The sequence below is a fragment of the Chlorocebus sabaeus genome, chromosome 27 (assembly GCF_047675955.1).
Source record: "Chlorocebus sabaeus isolate Y175 chromosome 27, mChlSab1.0.hap1, whole genome shotgun sequence".
In the NCBI taxonomy this organism is placed as follows: domain Eukaryota; kingdom Metazoa; phylum Chordata; class Mammalia; order Primates; family Cercopithecidae; genus Chlorocebus; species Chlorocebus sabaeus.
Window position 1 is genome coordinate 46,285,562 of NC_132930.1, and position 18,106 is coordinate 46,303,667.

The 18,106-nt window shown below is 60.6% G+C and overlaps 1 protein-coding gene across 10 annotated transcripts in view; it reads right to left on the reverse strand.

Moving 5' to 3' along the window:
- Positions 1 to 377: 377 nt before the first annotated feature.
- Positions 378 to 18,106, reverse strand: part of RGS12 (regulator of G protein signaling 12) — a 155,175-nt gene continuing 137,446 nt past the window's right edge. For 6 of the 10 annotated variants that reach the window (XM_037983149.2, XM_037983148.2, XM_073012550.1 and 3 more), the window contains 5 exons: positions 16,984 to 17,080; positions 13,831 to 13,910; positions 13,298 to 13,451; positions 11,059 to 11,607; positions 380 to 819 (listed from right to left, as the gene is read on the reverse strand). In XM_037983149.2, the coding sequence (XP_037839077.2) occupies positions 590 to 819; positions 11,059 to 11,607; positions 13,298 to 13,451; positions 13,831 to 13,910; positions 16,984 to 17,080 (1,110 nt within the window). In that variant the 3' untranslated portion in view covers positions 380 to 589. Of the gene's footprint in view, positions 820 to 11,058; positions 11,608 to 13,297; positions 13,452 to 13,830; positions 13,911 to 16,983; positions 17,081 to 18,106 lie in introns of those variants that run through there. The other 4 variants (XM_037983145.2, XM_037983143.2, XM_037983144.2 and 1 more) reach the window with 2 other exon arrangements.

An 18,106-nucleotide genomic window follows, 5' to 3' on the forward strand; every position in this document is an offset into this window, starting at 1 on the left:
GCCTCCCCAGCAGCCACACCTGGCTCCCTTTCCGTAATCAGACCCTTTTTAGCCCCAGGGCCTTGGCACAGGCCCAGGGCTCTTTCTAGACTTCCTCTGCCGTCAAATTGCAGTTTACATGGTCCCTCCCCAGAAAGGCCCTCAGACCACCCTGCTAAACAAGGCCGGGTTAGGGTCCCCACGTGACAGCGAGAGCCACAGTCTCTGCCATCTGGTCCTGGCCCTCAGACCCCAGGAGTCAAGCGTGCCTCTCCTCAAAGCCCCTTTGACCTGACCCTGGGGCACTTCTCCTCCTCAGGCCCCTCTGTCTCCTGCACGACCTCCTGGGGATGTGCTCAGAGAATGAGTCTGTGTCCCCAGCACCCAGCACGAGGCCGACGCTCGGGTCCTCAGAAACGCTTTATTGTGCAGCAGGGGCCAGGGCCAGCATGGTGAATGTCCGGGGCCAGTGCCTCCAGCGAGGTCACCCCCTGCCCTCCTGGCTCCTGAGGGTGTTGGTGGCTGCGGTGGCCCCTCTGAGGCTCACAGAATCCACGGGGGCTGCCCCACCCCGACATGTCCACGGGAGAGTTGGCCAGGCCAGGGCAGCTCAGACGAAGGTGGCGTGGTGCGCACTGGCCTTGGGCTTCGCAGGCTCACCTGGGACGGGGCTCAGGCCAGGGAGGTCTGACGTAGGAGGCCCACCACCGGCCTGCGACCTCCCAGGGCCAGCCCGTGCCCCCGAGATGCCACCATCCTCCCCGGGCGCCAGGCCAGTTACAAGATCCACGTCGATGATTCTGTTGACCGGGAGGCCTCGGCTGCCGTGGGTCCCGCTTCCTGTCACAGGGAGAAGAGAAGCTGTCACTTGCCTGACCCGGCCCTGGGCCCCCGGAACCCACCCCTGACCCCGAAGGCCCCTGTACAGACACTGGGCATGGGAGGGGTTCCTGAAACACCCCAAACACATCCCAGAGGCAGCTGGCCTCCCACTGTGGGCCTCCGGGCTGAGGCAGGTGCGCCTAGGGGAGGTGCAGTGTTCCGAGTCCTCCACAGAACACCTGCCACCAAGTGGGGGAGCCGATCCACTCAGAAACCCACCACCCTGCTTCCCTACTGCAGCTCAGGAACAGAGCTGGGCCCCCGGTGGAGCCCCCACCCCGACTGCCCCCCAATTCCTCCTGGGGGCTGTCCTCAGGACCCACCCCCAGGCCCAGGGCCCATCCTCAGGGCCCACCCCCAGGCCCAGGGCCCATCCTCAGAGCCCATCCTCAGTGCCCACCCCCAGGCCCAGGGCCCATCCTCAGGGCCCACCCCCAGGGGGTCGAGCACTAGGTGGGAGCAGTTCCAGACAGGCTGGACCCTCTTGGCCTGGTGGAACGGGCCCTGAGCCCTGCGTCTGCTGCTCCATCCCACTCTACCAGGCTAGCCACCTGCTCACCCACCTGGCTCGCTGCCTCAGCACCGTCTTCACCGCACACACCCTGCTCTGGGCCTGCCTGACATGTCCCCTCCCCCTTCATCCCTGGCCCCCCTGCTGAGGCCCCTCTTCTGGGCTGGTCAGTGCCTCTGGCTCCAATGCCCACTCCAGTCCCAGGAGATCCCGGCTGCCTGAACCGGCCTTGGAAGCTTCTAGACCCCATGTGGGCAGGCCATCTCCTTGCCAGCACCCCTGGGAGGCCTCCCTACCCAGGGCGTCACTGCCGTGCCACATCCGGGGACCTCCACGTGGACCCGTGGAGGACAGAGTCATGTCTAAGCCAGGGTGGAGTCCTCAGGGGCCAACGCAGAGTGGGGCCAAGGAAAGTGAACGGTGCGCACAGAGCAGGTTGGTTCACGTGCCGCCCGGAGCTCCATGGCAGGACCCCAGGGCCTGGGCAGGGGCAGTGAAGGCCCCATGCTGGGAGAGCCCAGAAGCCCTTCCCCACTCAGTGACTCCACCTCCCCATCTGCACAGTGGGGGTGACATTACCGACCCAGAGGAGCGGGCTTCGGGGACAGGTTCCTGTGTGCCCAGCGTGCCTCCTGGGCAAGGGTCCAGGAGCTTCCTTCCCCAGTGAGCCTGGGGCTGAGGCCCTGGGACGGTCACATGTATGCCAAAGTGGAGGCCTTGAGGCGCCTATGGGGTGGCAGGGGCACCAGACCTGGGCCCACAGCAGACAGGCTGCAGGGAGAGCCAGCCCTCGGCCGATAAGAACCAGGGACAGGGGGTCCCTGCTACCAACTGCTGCCCTCCCCAGGTGAACCGAAGGCCTGGGAAGGTGAAGACCCTCCTCCATCTACAGTTCTGAGGTCCCTGAGAAGGCCGCAGGGTCCTTGCTGCTCCAGCGGCTCTGTGGCCACCAAGGTCCTCAACCCCAGTGTGCCCCACCTCACCCTCAGTCCAAGCTTCCAGAAGCAGCCTCCATGAGGCATCTGTGAACAAGTCCGGGCTGCGGGCAGAAGGTTTGGCTCCCCTCTTGAGCGTGCCCAGACTGTTCTCTGGAACGGGCCCCAGCGGTGGCCCCAGAGGCCCTCATCCTGGCCTTGACGCAGCAGCACCAGGGTGCCCAGCCAGTGTGTGGGAGCTTCGTTGGGCCTGTATGTCTTACTCAGCCAGGCCCGGTGGAGATGCCGTCTGGAGGCGTAGGGGTCCATGTGGAGCAGCTGAGACTAGAAACTTCTCCCAATCAGGCCTCTGCTCATTCAACAAGTATCCTGCTAGGTTCTGCCAGGGCTATGAGTTAGCCTTGCCCCCGGGGGACAAGGGAACAGCTCTGCCCATCTCCTTCTTGTCTCCAGGTCCCCATGGCTCCGAATGCCAGGCTGCAGGGCTGGGAGGTAACAGGTGTGGGGAGAGGCAGGGGTTTGCATTCGCCGATCAATCCCGTGGGCATTTGGGCGTTTGCCTGGAGTGTTCATCGGGCTCCGAAGGGGCCTGCGACCCCACACGTGTCCAGAAGCCCGGCTCTTCCCCACCAGTCCCACATGGACAAATGGGAGGACAGGCCCCTGTGGGCCCCAGGCAGATAGCGTGCTCAGGATGGGAGAAACACTTGTTTCTGGAGATAGGACAGCTCTGTATGGACCAAGGACGTCCACATCACAAGGAGGGGGCCACAGCCAGGCCCTTCCTGCCTACGGGACCCAGCCTTGCCCTCCTGTGCAGGGCAGCCAGCCCCAGGCCTGTGACTCAGCCACCTGGCCCAGCCCTGAGCAGTGCACAGCCTCACCACCTGCTTGCCAGGGCCTGCCCAGGGAGCACCTTCTTGCCCAGCGTTTCCCTGGCAGGGATGGCGACACAGAGGACCCAGCAGAGCCTGGGCCGCCTCCAGAGGGGCCTGGCCTCCTGGTCTCACTCCTGGTGCCACATCTCCAAACATCCAGACCTGAGTCCACACTGGGACCTCGTTTCCTGCTGCTTGGGCCATCTGTGAACCTCTCCCCTCCCTGTTGCCCCATGGCTTCCTGCTCTCAGCTGGCTGGTCCTGCTGGTTCCGACCGTGCTGTCCAGCCTTTCCGGGAGGGGGTCCTGCTGGAGACCCCACAAGACGCAGCAGGAAGGTCCCTCTTTCCGCATGGGCAGGCCCCTCACCGGCTGCCGGTCGCCCCCAGGCCTCCCAGACACTTGTCCATGAATGTCTCTGGCCAGCCACTGCCAGCTGCTCTGGCCTAGGCCTGGGGCCACAGAGGTCAGGCCCCTGCCCCACCCTGGTCCTCAAGGCTGAGTCAGGAACCCCAGCAGGCACAGCGGGAGCAGGGGCGTGGCCTGAGCCCTCCCAGGCTCTCCTTTGAGACCCAGGCCTGGCACCTATCCCACTGCCCTTCCTGCCCCCAGAGGGACCCCGTCCTCCAGGCACTTTGCTCAGCCTCTGCCTCCATGCTCCAAATCATCTGTGCTGCCAAGCACAGTCACCTCCTGTTAAGCCTCCCCAGCGCCCCTTGGAAGCTTGCAGGGCACAAGGACACCCAGGCATGGCTGAGCCGGCTCACACTGAGAACATGGCAGGAAGTGGGGAGCGAGGGGGAGCCAGAGGCGGGGACCCCACAATCCACTCTGGCTCCCAAGGCCCCTTCTCCTCCCAGCCTTCCCAGCACAGCGCCCCCCACGGGCTCCTGCCGAGGCCTGTGCACTCCTGCTGATGGGCTCCCATGGGAAAGAGAGTATCCCCAGAACCCTAGTACTAGAGTGTGACCCCCCAAGGTCCCCCTGTCCATGTGGGTCCCCAGCCAGGATCATGACTGTGTCTGTGATGGGCTGGGGCTGGGATAGAGCTCCTCAAATATTTGCTGGGCACTGGCGAGGGAGTGGACAGCGCCCAGCAGGGTGCATGGTGTGGTGCGTGGGGAATAGGGGAGTAGGGATAACTCAGGGCACAGGAGTGCATGTGGTAGACCCCAGGGAGGGGCTGCAGGCTGGAGCTCCAGCAGTACCAGCTGAGATGGGCAGAGGTGGCCAGTCCTGGAGGGAACATGAGGGTGGGCCAGGTCATGGTCACTTGCAGGCCTAAGACTTCCACTCTGCAAGACCTGGCTAGACTCAGGTGGGGCAGACACTTCAGGGAAGGAGAGGGAGCAACCTAGGGTGGCTTGTGGTGGGATCCAGGAGGACCACGTGTCACAACCGGGCTAGGGGCTGTGGAGGAGGGCCCAGGCCAGCTGGTCAGTTCAGGAAGCCCCTGGGGAGCCATGGAGCTGGGCAGGAGCCAGGAGGTGCTCTGGGGAGAGGGGGCTCTGGAGAGACACCTAGCAGATGCCCTCAGCAGCTTTGCAGGCCTGAGACCAGTGGCAGGCTCCTGGGGCTGTGTCCCCAAGAAAGCCAGAGCTCTCAATCCACATCAGAGTGAGGGGATCTAAGCTGCATCTGTTCCTGCAGAGGGCTGGGCACAGGAGCTGCTGAGGAGGCCTCTCTCACAGGAGTGGCTCTGGACAGAGCAGGAGCCAGGCGGGGCTGCATCCTCACCCGGGCCTCAGCAGGTACAACACAGTGGCCATGCCACGGGGCGTACTTTCACCCCCAGAGTGAGGGGTGTGACCTCACTTCCAGGCTGCAGAAGCCCCAGCAAGCAAGTATCGCACACCTGGTGGGTAGCTGAGCTCCAGGTGCCCTGAGAGCAGCCACTGGGCCCAAATGTGTCCCTTAGGGACACTGGCGCCTCCAGGTTGAGTGACCCCTGCCCCCACCCAGTAAGCTGCCCCAGGGGACTCCAGTCCCAGGACAGTTATGTGGGGACCCCTCCTGAGGCGGTGCCTGGCAGCTCTCTGCTGGCAGGTGGAGTCCGTCCTTTTGGGACGTCTGCACCAGGAGCTCAGCCTGGCCATGGGGCTGGGCACTCAGCCTTACCAAAGGGGCTGGGAGGAGCCACTGGCCTCCAGTCCCTGGCCGGGACCCCTGATTGTGGCTTTGTAGCCAGCTGGGCAGCAGTGAGACCACCCAGCTCCCGGGCTTGGTGCTGGAAACCAAGCAGATCTGGTTAAGAAGACCATTGGGAATTATTACCAACACGACCGTCAGAACCCGTTTTAAGACTGCGCGTATGGAAGGAGCACTGCGTGTTGCAAACTCGGGTGTGGGTGCACGTGACCTTTTGAATGCCTCTCTCCTTTGTGAAAGCACAAAGCGCAGACGTCTGCTTCGGTGCAGGGATGGAAGATGACTAAAGGCGGGACGCAGCAGTGCTGGAGGGACATCTGCTCCCTCCCCACGAGAACGGAAGGTGAGCATTTTGGAGGGTTCCTGTGTCAAGACACAGATATGCACAAAACATGTGCCATGCAGACACATGGCAGGTGCACACGCCGACACATGCCACAGGAACACACACTAGGCGTGCACGCATGTGGGCATATCTGCCTGACACACTGATATGGTTTGGCTCCGTGTCCCCACCCAAATCTCACCGTGAATTGTGATAATCCCCAGGCGTCAAGGGTGGGACCAGGTAGAGGGAAACTGGATCCTGGGGGTGGCTTCCCTGATGCTGTTCTCATGATAGTGAGTTTCAGGAGAGCTGATGGTTTTATGAGCGTCTGGCATTTCCCCTGCTGGCTCTCATTCTCTCTCCTGCTGCCCTGTGAAGAGGTGCCTTCAGCCATGACTATAAGTTTCCTGAGGCCTCCCCAGCCATGTGGAATTGTGAGTCAATTAAATCTCTTTTCTTCATAAATTACCCAGTCTCGGGTATTTCTTCATAGCAGCAGGAGAACGGACTCATACACAAAGCATTGTGTGGACACACACACCCGTCAGCGTGCCCTGGAGCCTCGCGAGGGGCCTGGCACTTCTCCCACTTGCAGCCTCTGTTGTGTGTGTCAGATCGCTAACGCTCAGGGCCATTAGACTGGGCGGTCTGGCAGCAAGTGGCCAACGGGAAAGGAGACCCACCTGCGTGCCACTGGGGACCAGACACGCATGGGGGCACTGGCCGGCCTGCAGGGCCTGACGGGTCTCGGTGCGTGGTGCTGGGGCTAGACAGACGGGGTGGAGTGCCACGTGGCGTGTGGCGCTGGGGCTAGAAGGCTGGGGCAGTGCGGTGTGTGACACTGAGGTTAGAAGAACGGGGCAGTGCGGTGTGTGATACTGAGGTTAGAAGGACGGGGCAGTGCGGTGTGTGATACTGAGGTTAGAAGGGCGGGGCAGTGCGGTGTGTGACACTGAGGTTAGAAGGACGGGGCAGTGCGGTGTGTGATACTGAGGTTAGAAGGACGGGGCAGTGCGGTGTGTGATACTGAGGTTAGAAGGACGGGGCAGTGCGGTGTGTGATACTGAGGTTAGAAGGATGGGGCAGTGCGGTGTGTGATACTGAGGTTAGAAGGGCGGGGCAGTGCGGTGTGTGATACTGAGGTTAGAAGGGCGGGGCAGTGCGGTGTGTGACACTGAGGCTGGAAGGGCGGGGCAGTGCGGTGTGTGACACTGAGGTTGGAAGGACGGGGCAGTGCGGTGTGTGACACTGAGGTTGGAAGGACGGGGCAGTGCGGTGTGTGACACTGAGGTTGGAAGGACGGGGCAGTGCGGTGTGTGATACTGAGGTTAGAAGGGCGGGGCCGTGCGGTGTGTGATACTGAGATTAGAAGGGCAGGGCAGTGCGGTGTGTGATACTGAGGTTAGAAGGACGGGGCAGTGCGGTGTGTGATACTGAGGTTAGAAGGGCGGGGTGGCGCACCACGTGGTGCTGAGGCTAGAACAGGGTGGTGTGGCACGTGGCGCTGGGGCTAGGATGGGGTGGTGTGGCACGTGGTACTGGGACTAGGACAGGGTGGCACAGTGCGTGGCACTGAAGCTGGAAGGGCGGGGTGGCACAGCACAGCTCTGTGGTGACTCCCCCTACCTCAGGGCTATTGCTGGCAGCCCCCACACGTAGCTGGCATGCTGCCCACTGTGACAACGGGAAGGGCGGGAGCCTGTGGGCTTGGCTGCACCTCCTGTTGTGTTTCTCACCCCGGACACTGGGTCCAGGGTGGCTGCCACATTGTGAGGAAGCATCCCACAGCAACTGTCAGCGTCGGAGAGCTTGGCCCGCGATGACCCCCAAGCTCCTAAACCCTGACAATGGACGGCTCAGCACTCAGTCCAGGCTCGCCCCGGCCCACAGACGTGAAAGAAGTTCCATCAGGCCACCATGGTGTTCACAGCCTGTTTCCTTTGCCGCCATGGGCGGGCGAACTCTCCAATACAGAGAATCCCATTAGAGCAGGGGTTCCAGAAAGCAAGCTGCACAAAGCAGTTTCCGTCCCAAGGCCCCCAGCAGGCCAGAGCCAGCACCGCCAGAAAGACTGGGCAGGTCCTCAGCAGTTGTCCTGTGTCGCCAGGGACAGCCATGTGGAGGACACAGACCTAGGACCTACGGCCAAGGTCACTCCCACCTCCTTCTCCCACTGGCTCTCCTCCTAGGACAGAGCCCAAGAGCCAAGGGTCCAGGGTACCCACCTGCCCAGGGGCTGAGGAGCCAGCAGGGCAGGGAACCAGTTCTGGCCAGTGGCAGTCAGGGGCAGCCACCAGAGTGCAGGGGGACCTGCTCCTCCCAAGGCCGGTACCACCCACCCTCCTGCCACAAACGTGTCAGGGACGTCTAGGCTGGGCCCTGCACTGTAAACCATCAGCTGGGGTGCTTGGCTGGGCCTGCACTGCAAACCACCTCCGTGCTAATGGCCCTTGGCAGGCAGAAGAACTAACCCCCAACATGGGTCTGTCTGGCCCTCCCAGGCAGCCCGACACATGCCACACCTGTGCACAGAGCCAGCCACAGTCCCAGGGCTGCGTGGCCGGGGTGCGGGTGCAGGACTGCAGCCCGAGGGCCAGCGGGCCAGCTCATCTCAGCACCCGCCCACAGGGCCACCAGCCCTTCTGCCATCCCGCCGCATGGCTGTGCTGTTGGGAGCACACCAGGCGCTCAAGAGTTTTGTTCAGTGGATGGTATATTTTTTAAAGCCAGTAGATTAAGGTAAATCCACTTAATCTCCTAAAAATGTGTAATATTTCCCCTAGATTAAGATACTTTTATTATTTTCTGAAGTGAAAACCAAGTTTCAAATGAGAAAGAAAAGTTGTAAGCCAGTCCAGTGATGATGTCCAGAATTTATTACTCCTGGAAGAACAGACTCAAAACGCAGGTGAGAGCCACACGGGTGTCCACCGAGACGGGTGGAGGGGACTCAGGCCAGGGGCGGAGGCTGCAGAGTGGCACCGGTGGGAATGCTGGGCACCTCAGGCTTTCTCATCCAGGCATGTCCTGGCTGGGAAAGGGGCCAGGGAGCCCCTCCCACACCACATGTGGCCTCCAAAGGCCCAGATATGTACAGATCTACAGACGTGCACACCCTGGTCCCCCGGCGAGGTCCAGGCTATAGGCCTGACAAAACCAACCCTGTGGCACGCCTCTCACTGCCATCAGCATCCCGGACCGGGGCAGGACGGAGAGGCTCTCCCTTCGCCCCCAGCAGCAAACCACAGCAGAGGTGTCCACGCACCCCTGAGCACGCTCCATGACACACACCCTGAGCAGCTCCTCTCTCCAGGGGACGGCCACGCAGGCCACAGAGGCCACGGCCCTCGGACCCCTGGAAATACCTTTCCCTGCTGGCTGCTGGGAGCCTCGCCTCAGTTTCTGGTATTTGTGGCTCCTGGAAATATCCCTGCTGCCTGCCAGGCCATCCTGTTCACTTCACACCCACTGAAACCCCTGCTTCCTTGGAGCAATGCCTGTGACACGCGCAGTCAGGGAGCTGATGTCACCTCCGCTCCGGAGCACCCACACCACCTGCTATGGGGGAGCTGATGTCACCTCCGCTCCGGAGCACCCACACCACCTGCTATGGGGGTGCCGATGTCACCTCCGCTCCGGAGCACCCACACCACCTGCTATGGGGGTGCTGATGTCACCTCCGCTCCGGAGCACCCACACCACCTGCTATGGGGGTGCTGATGTCACCTCCGCTCCGGAGCACCCACACCACCTGCTATGGGGGTGCTGATGTCACCTCCGCTCCGGAGCACCCACACCACCTGCTATGGGGGTGCTGATGTCACCTCCGCTCCGGAGCACCCACACCACCTGCTATGGGGGTGCTGATGTCACCTCCGCTCCGGAGCACCCACACCACCTGCTATGGGGGTGCCGATGTCACCTCCGCTCCGGAGCACCCACACCACCTGCTATGGGGGTGCTGATGTCACCTCCGCTCCGGAGCACCCACACCACCTGCTATGGGGGTGCTGATGTCACCTCCGCTCCGGAGCACCCACACCACCTGCTATGGGGGTGCTGATGTCACCTCCGCTCCGGAGCACCCACACCACCTGCTATGGGGGTGCTGATGTCACCTCCGCTCCGGAGCACCCACACCACCTGCTATGGGGGTGCTGATGTCACCTCCGCTCCGGAGCACCCACACCACCTGCTATGGGGGTGCTGATGTCACCTCCGCTCCGGAGCACCCACACCACCTGCTATGGGGGTGCTGATGTCACCTCCGCTCCGGAGCACCCACACCACCTGCTATGGGGGTGCTGATGTCACCTCCGCTCCGGAGCACCCACACCACCTGCTATGGGGGTGCTGATGTCACCTCCGCTCCGGAGCACCCACACCACCTGCTATGGGGGTGCTGATGTCACCTCCGCTCCGGAGCACCCACACCACCTGCTATGGGGGTGCTGATGTCACCTCCGCTCCGGAGCACCCACACCACCTGCTATGGGGGTGCTGATGTCACCTCCGCTCCGGAGCACCCACACCACCTGCTATGGGGGTGCTGATGTCACCTCCGCTCCGGAGCACCCACACCACCTGCTATGGGGGTGCCGATGTCACCTCCGCTCCGGAGCACCCACACCACCTGCTATGGGGGTGCTGATGTCACCTCCGCTCCGGAGCACCCACACCACCTGCTATGGGGGTGCTGATGTCACCTCCGCTCCGGAGCACCCACACCACCTGCTATGGGGGTGCTGATGTCACCTCCGCTCCGGAGCACCCACACCACCTGCTATGGGGGTGCTGATGTCACCTCCGCTCCGGAGCACCCACACCACCTGCTATGGGGGTGCTGATGTCACCTCCGCTCCGGAGCACCCACACCACCTGCTATGGGGGTGCCGGTGCATCCGAGCTGCACTCTCAAGGCTCTCCCGAGGACGGGCCTGTGTCTCGGAGCCCTCTCCTGCTATGAACACAGAGGGCTTCACTTCCTCACTCAAGACAAATGCTATTGTTTTCCAGTCTTGAGACAGAAACACTAAAAATGGTAGCTGTCCAGATTTGGAAAGGAATGCCTCCATTTTCAGAAACCCCCAGGCCTCGCCCAGGGTGTTCCCAGACCTGGCTGCAGGCACCGCCACGCATCACTCCTGCAAGAGCCTCTCAGGACACCAGGATGCCTGCCTGGAGCGCCTCGGGGGGACCATCCTGACAGACACTGGCCTGGGGCCACACAAGCTCCTGCTTTCCAAGAGGGCCAAGGAAGACCCCAATCAGCAGGTGAGGAGGGGCCACAGAGACCACCAGCAAACAGTGGTAGCCGGGGGCCCGCTGTCCTTCTGACTGGAAGCTGAGCAGACCACGCTGATGGGGCCAAGGTAGAGGGATCAGAACCTGGAGGTACCTGGTCTGGAAGGTCCTGGCACGTCCTGGGGGGCGGAGGGTGGCGGCAGCAAGGTGCTGCTGGGGCTGCTGATGTCCCCCTCCCCCATCAGGGTCAGCTCGGCCACGTGCTCATCCTCCACCGTCTGGATGGCCCCGGCCTCCACTTCCCGAGACTGCCTCTTCCAGATCTGCGTGGTGCCCTCCTGCGCGAGGGAGACGGGAGACTGGGGAGTGCAGAAGGACCCGCTGGGAGACTTCTGCCCGGAGGGGGTCATCCCGGGAGGCCCAGGGGGGCTGGGGACTGAGCCCGGGCTGGTGGATGGGCTGTCGCTGCTCTCCTGGGCTGGCTCCCACTGCTCGCTGGGCTGGGAGGCACTCTCCCGGCCGTTGCCTGTGGCGCTTCTCTTGCTAAAGCCCTTGGCCATGGCAGCTGCAGTGGGGAGGGTGAGTTCTGTGGAACCAGGAGGTAAACGGAGGAACTCTGGCAACACCAGGTCTTCCTTCCTTAGCAGCCCACGTTGGTCATCTGCTCTGTTGCTCTGAGCTTTGGAAATAAGCTCAAAAAACTCTATTGGAAGAAAACCCAAAGTGACCATGTTTTAGAGAGTTTCACATTAATGCCCATCACAGCAGAACATTCTAGAAAGCTCTCATCCTGGGCTGTCCTAATGCCCTATTGGCTGTGGGTCAACAAGAGCCCTTTTCCGTCCACACTATCTTCCCACAGACAGCGGAAGGGAGACCCCTGTGGCTTCTAGCACACTCTGTCTTCAGGAGTCTGAAAACGCTGTGTACTCCCTGAAAACCACGCTGTGTGAGTTGAACAAACGAGACAGACTTGAACAAACGAGACACTCGACTCAACACGGTTATGCGCTGATGCTGTCTGAGTGGGATACTGTGGGACTCTATGGCCTGGGCTTTCAATTTAACACCTGGGGCCCTCTGAGGACTGGCCCCCTTCTCCGGTTGGTCAGCATCTGAGGCACCCCCCTGAGTCCCAGCTGCAGCTGCAGTCCTCAAAGTCGGGAGCAGGATGAACCCAAGGAGGGGGAGGAGAGGAAGGTTCTGAGACGGGTGGTCTGGGAAGGGGAACCCTCAAATCCACGCCTGCCTCTCGGGGTCACTGCCTCTGCACAGAGGGTGGTCCTCCCAAGCCCAGGGTAGAGGGCGCAACATGTGCTCTCCCGCTCCCCGCTGAAGCTCCACAGCCCCGAGGCGCCAGGACAGGTGCCCCACAACCCACCCACTGTGGAGGCCTGCAGGTGCCTCCAGCTTCTTCACTGGCTCCTCCAGAACTCTCCTTTTCTTACCTGGGCTGGATTTTCTAGTATAGCAGGCCCCAAGGCCACCATTCGAGGTAGATGGCATCTAAACTGGGCTTTCTCTAGCACTGGAATTACACTCTGAGTTCTTAACAACTACAAGGAATCTAAAATCTCTGATTTCACTGGTTCTCAGAAACATACAAGCTTCAAAGAGGGCGTGTGATTTGTGTCTGGTGGCCGACAAAGGCTGAAGGTGTGTTTTAGTTTTACTGTGAGGTCGGACTCCACAGCCAGCTGTGACAAAGCTGTGACAAACCAAGTGGACTGGCAAGTACGCCCTGGATGAAATTCAGGTCACAGTGACCGCTGTTGGTTTTGATTCTGTTTTCAATGCTTCTCTTTGTTATAAACTTCTGGAGAAAAAGCAGCTTCAAGAAAGAACTCATCTCTCCATCTCAGTCTTCCAGTGTGCCTGTCGCCTCTCCTGGAGGCTGGGGGTGTGCAGGCTGACCTTCCTCACTGATCCCCGTGGCCAACAGAGCTCAGCAAGCCCACGGCCCTTCCAGGCCAGGGTGCTCCGCCTCCCCTAACCTGGGCGCCCAGCTCCACCTGGGGTGGACTCTCTAATGCTAACTGTGCCTCCAGCCACGCTGGGGACCCCGGCACAAGCCAGTGGTGGGGCAATAGGAAGGAGCCGGGGTGAGAGGGAGGTGGAGCCTGCAGGGGCCTCTGGCATCTCAGGGCAGACAGTGCTGCTCACATCGGCTGACCCTGACGCCCTAGGAGGCCTGGCACTGAGTCTCAAAACTGGGGTTTTGGTGAAGTGATCCCAACAGCCCACAGACTGCCCCCAGGAGAAACATGTCTTCCAGGCCACAGGGACGGACTGCAGTCACCCAGATGCTGACAGCTCAGAGCAGATCTATGGACTATACTGGAAACTAACTGTGCATTTACTAAAAACGTGGAAGTTTTAAAAAGTTCACATACCCTCTGCTTCGTCCAAATTAATTTTCTGATATTTTTTTTTCCCAATCTTTGCAATAGATTCTTCTCTCTTTGAAAGCCGGGGATCCCTAGCATTTTTTCCATTTTCTCCTTTTATTTTAATAGAATTAGACTTGCCTAGTGTTCTTTCCTCTCCCTGCATTAGAAGGAAAGTCAAAGTTCTACTTTCATTTCAATACACGACAATTTATCATTCATTAGTTAGAGATTAGAAGGCTCATGAAATAGATTGCATTGATACAGAATTTACATGCATTGCAGAAAAACCATTGCAATGATAAAGATTACAAACAAGAATAGCATTTAAGGCACAACCACTCCCACCTCAGAAGAAAGCCAGTCCTTGACAGGTAAGAGGGAGCTGGGCGTCGGCAGGGACCAGAGAGCCCCACCAAGGAGCGTGGGGAGACGCACGTGATAAGCAGGTGGTGAGGAAAGTGCCAGGGCACTACGCAGAGCAGGCAGGGCCACAGCGAGAGGGGCGGGGCCCAGGGCGGGCGAGGGCGGGGAATTACCGTAGCCGAGTGGTTTCTGGAGCTGGAATTTACAGCTATGTTCTGTTTGACTGGCACACCTTTCTGTTTATCTGTGGATGCTAAACATAAGAAAGCTTTATGATTTCAGGGACTCGCAAATCCATCTGAATGTTTCGTAGACAACCTGCTGCTACTGCCTCCAAGAGCAAAGCTGTAGAGAAGCCACAAGGCATCTGCTGCCCTTATTCACCATGCACAGCCCGGAGGGGAGGCCCCACGGGACAGGAGAGAGGACCCGATCTCCACGCGCACAGCGGGGCTCTGTACATCGAACTAGGGACTTGCTAGGACTTGCTGGAGGAGTGATGTTGAAATTGAAAAGCTCATTTCATATACTATTTGGCATAAATATTCTTTAGAAAGTCAGAGTCTTATATTTATGACATATTTTCTTTTACTTTCTTTTCTTTTTTTGAGACAGTCTCACTCTGTCACCCAGGCTGGAGTGCAGTGGCGTGATCTCGGCTCACTGCAACCTCCGCCTCCCGGGTTCAAGCAATTCTCCTGCCTCAGCCTCCCAAGTAGCTGGGATTACAGGCATGCACCACCACGCCCAGATAATTTTTGTATTTTTAGTAGAGACAAGGTTTCACCATGCTGGCCAGGCTGGTTTTGAACTCCTGACCTCAGGTGATCTGCCTGACTCAGCCTCCCAAAATGCTGGGATTTCAGGCTTGAGCCACTGCACCAGTCTGTGACATATTTTCAAATACAGCCTTTGCCCCATATCAGGGCCACAGGCTGGCCACTGCCAGCACTAACGGTCTCAAGCCCCTTTCTCTGAACCAGATGTGACTGGAGGAGTCACGCTCCTGCCCCACATACAACCCTACAAAAGTGCTGAGCGCCAAGCTCCACCACAGGCCTTGCCTGTACATAAACAGGCTCCGAGGGTCAGCTGGGGCAAAGCTGCTGGCCGCCCTGCTGGGTTACACATGCTGTGCCTGCCCCACCTGCCTGGGTGTCAGGGTCCGGGGCAAGGCTTTCCCTAGAGCAAAGTGTGGGCTAGGGGAAGGGTCTCTGCTCTGTGAGGAGCTGGGGAGAGAAGCAAGGGTTGGAGCTCCAGGGCTAATAACCTCAGCGCTTACTTCTGACTGGGACCCATGGCCCAGGTCTCCCTGGGTGGGGACAAGGGAGCCACGTATGCCCTGCATGACATCATCAGGGCCAACAACCTGAAAAGCAGAGGGGCAGCCCAATGTCACCTGAAGTGGTTCCTCACAAAGTGAGCTCTCTACCTAGAATGTCTGCAGGTGGGTTTCGAGAAAGCTCATCCCAAGAGACACAGCTCCCTATGGCACCTGCACCTGCAGGCGCTAAGGCCACGCCTCTGCCTGTCCCTGGGGACAGCTACAAACAGGACCCACCCTCCTGGGTCCGAGTGACCTTCCTCACGCACGGTTCTCAGCCAGGGCTCTAAGCAGGGCCGGCTCCTGCGCGTCAGGATGAGGTGGGGGCCGGGAGACGAGCCCATCTCTGAAGGCTGCTGGCCGGACCCCAGCTTCCCCAGGGCAGGACTGTCATGACCAAGGAACACATGGAAAAGAGCTCTGTCAACCACCTGATTCCCTGCACACAAGGAAATGCAGAACCAGCCCAAACGACTGAGCCTGCAGCCTCCACTTTGCTGGGCAGAGCACAGCCGTCTACTGCCCTGGCTTCCTGTTTTGTGCCCGGAGGGAAGGGCGCCAGATCAGGGTACCGAGGAGGGACCAAGCGACCCAGACCATTTCCCTTTTGTGTACTGACTCGAAAGTCTCCCCCTCCCCTGGGCCGGCCCCACCTGCCCTCTCTCCTGCACCAGCCCCGCTCACCCATTCTCCTGCACCGGCCCCGCTCACCCTCTCCCCTATGCCAACCCCACATCCCCCTCCCCTGCACCGGCCCCGCTCACCCTCTCCCCTATGCCAACCCCACATCCCCCTCCCCTGCACCGGCCCTGCTCACCCTCTCCCCTATGCCAACTTCACATCCCCCTCCCCTGCACCGGCTCCGCTCACCCTCTCCCCTATGCCAACCCCACATCCCTCTCCCCTGCACCGGCCCCGCTCACACTCTCCCCTATGCCAACCCCACAGCCCCCTCCCCTGCACCGGCCCCGCTCACACTCTCCCCTATGCCAACCCCACATCCCCCTCCCCTGCACCAGCCCTGCTCACCCTCTCCCCTATGCCAACTTCACATCCCTCTCCCCTGCACCAGCCCTGCTCACCCTCTCCCCTATGCCAACTTCACATCCCCCTCCCCTGCACTGGCTCCGCTCACCCTCTCCCCTATGCCAACCCCACATCCCCCTCCCCTGCACCAGCCCTGCTCACCCTCTCCCCTATGCCAACTTCACATCCCCCTCCCCTGCACCGGCTCCGCTCACCCTCTCCCCTATGCCAACTTCACATCCACCTCCCCTGCACCGGCCCTGCTCACCCTCTCCCCTATGCCAACTTCACATCCCCCTCCCCTGCACTGGCTCCGCTCACCCTCTCCCCTATGCCAACCCCACATCCCCCTCCCCTGCACCGGCCCCGCTCACCCTCTCCCCTATGCCAACCCCACAGCCCCCTCCCCTGCACCGGCCCGGCTCACCCTCTCCCCTATGCCAACCCCACATCCCCCTCCCCTGCACCGGCCCCGCTCACACTCTCCCCTATGCCAACCCCACATCCCTCTCCCCTGCACCGGCCCTGCTCACCCTCTCCCCTATGCCAACTTCACATCCTCCTCCCCTGCACTGGCTCCACTCACCCTCTCCCCTATGCCAACCCCACAGCTCCGCCTGCACTGGCCCCACTTGCCCTCTCCCCTATGCCAACCCCACAGCACCCCCTGCACTGACCCTGCTCGCCCTCTCCCCTATGCCAACCTCACAGCTCCCTCCCCTGCACCAGCCCTGCTCACTGTCTCCTCTACGCCAACCCCACAGCCCCCCTGCGCTGGCCCCACTCACCCTCTACCCTGTGCAGGACCCGCCCCCCACTTCTGTGCAAGCCCCATCCGCCCCTCCCCTGCGCTGGCCCCACTGACCCTCTTCCCTGCACCAGCCCCGCCTGCCCCCTCCCCTGCACCGGCTCCATAGCACTCTCCCCTGCACTGGACCCACTCACCCTCCCCAACCGCTGTGCCAGCCCTACTCACCCTTTCCTCTGGAAGGATCCTTCTCCTCCAAGACAACCCGCTGTCCATCCAGACTCGATATAGGGGCTCCAAGGTCCAGGGGCTCCTTCTCTCCACTCTAGGGCACAGATGGGCACTGAATAATTTACCCAGATTGGAACTTTAGGGAACAGATGTGTGTGATCCCACCAGACTGCGTGACTGTCCTAGGCTTGATGGAATCATGCAGGAGATGGCCCTAAGGTGAGGCCTGCCTGACTGAGGCACACGTGCTGGGGCTGAGCCGGGCTCCTGACATGGGTAAGAAGTGCCCTGAGGAACTGCGTGGGCAGTGCCTTCCACACCGGCCCCTCCAAGGCCCAGGGGCAGGGTGACATGTCAACACTGGAAGCACCTTCACCCACACATCTAATGCTATAAAATGCATGTAAAATACTTGGAAATAGGAAGTGAAGCCCGTATAAGTCTCCACATTGCTCACAACCTCGATGGTGGCCGCCCTAAGAACCCACTCACTGACCCTCGGACTCTGCTAAGAGGGGAACACTGACCCTGGAAACTGCTACGAGGGGAACACTGAGAGCAGATGTTCTCCTTTGTAAACAAGGAAGGAAAGACAGACAACTTTCGGACCAGGTCTGAGGCTGAAATGAAGTGCCACTAGCCACAGGGCTGGAGTTCTTGTCTGTGTGAGTTCTCCTCTGGCAGAGAATCTGACTCTTCACCTGCCATAATCACTGTTAAGAAAAGACACCTGAACGTGTTTGGCATTCACACTCTGTCAGTCAGGGAATGACAGCCGCCCAATGCCAGGCGGGAGAGGCTCTAAGCTCCTGAAGGGGCCAGCCTGCTGGGCAGGCGCGGTGGGCCTTGCGGGGGGAAGCAGAGGAGCTGCCCCAGGTCCCGCCTTCTCCACCACATTCGTGGGCACAGGGGGGCCACAGAATTCACTGGAGAGTCAGCAGAAAGCATCTGAGGAAAAGCCACATCCCAAACAACCCATTCCACACAAATCCTCCACAGCCCACACAGCCCAAACCCTGCCTGGCCTGGAGCCCTCAGCAGCTCACAGACAACCAGCCTGACCACAGCCAGCCCTTCCACCCTGGCGCCCCCAAACCATGCCACGAGCATGCTGCCACGA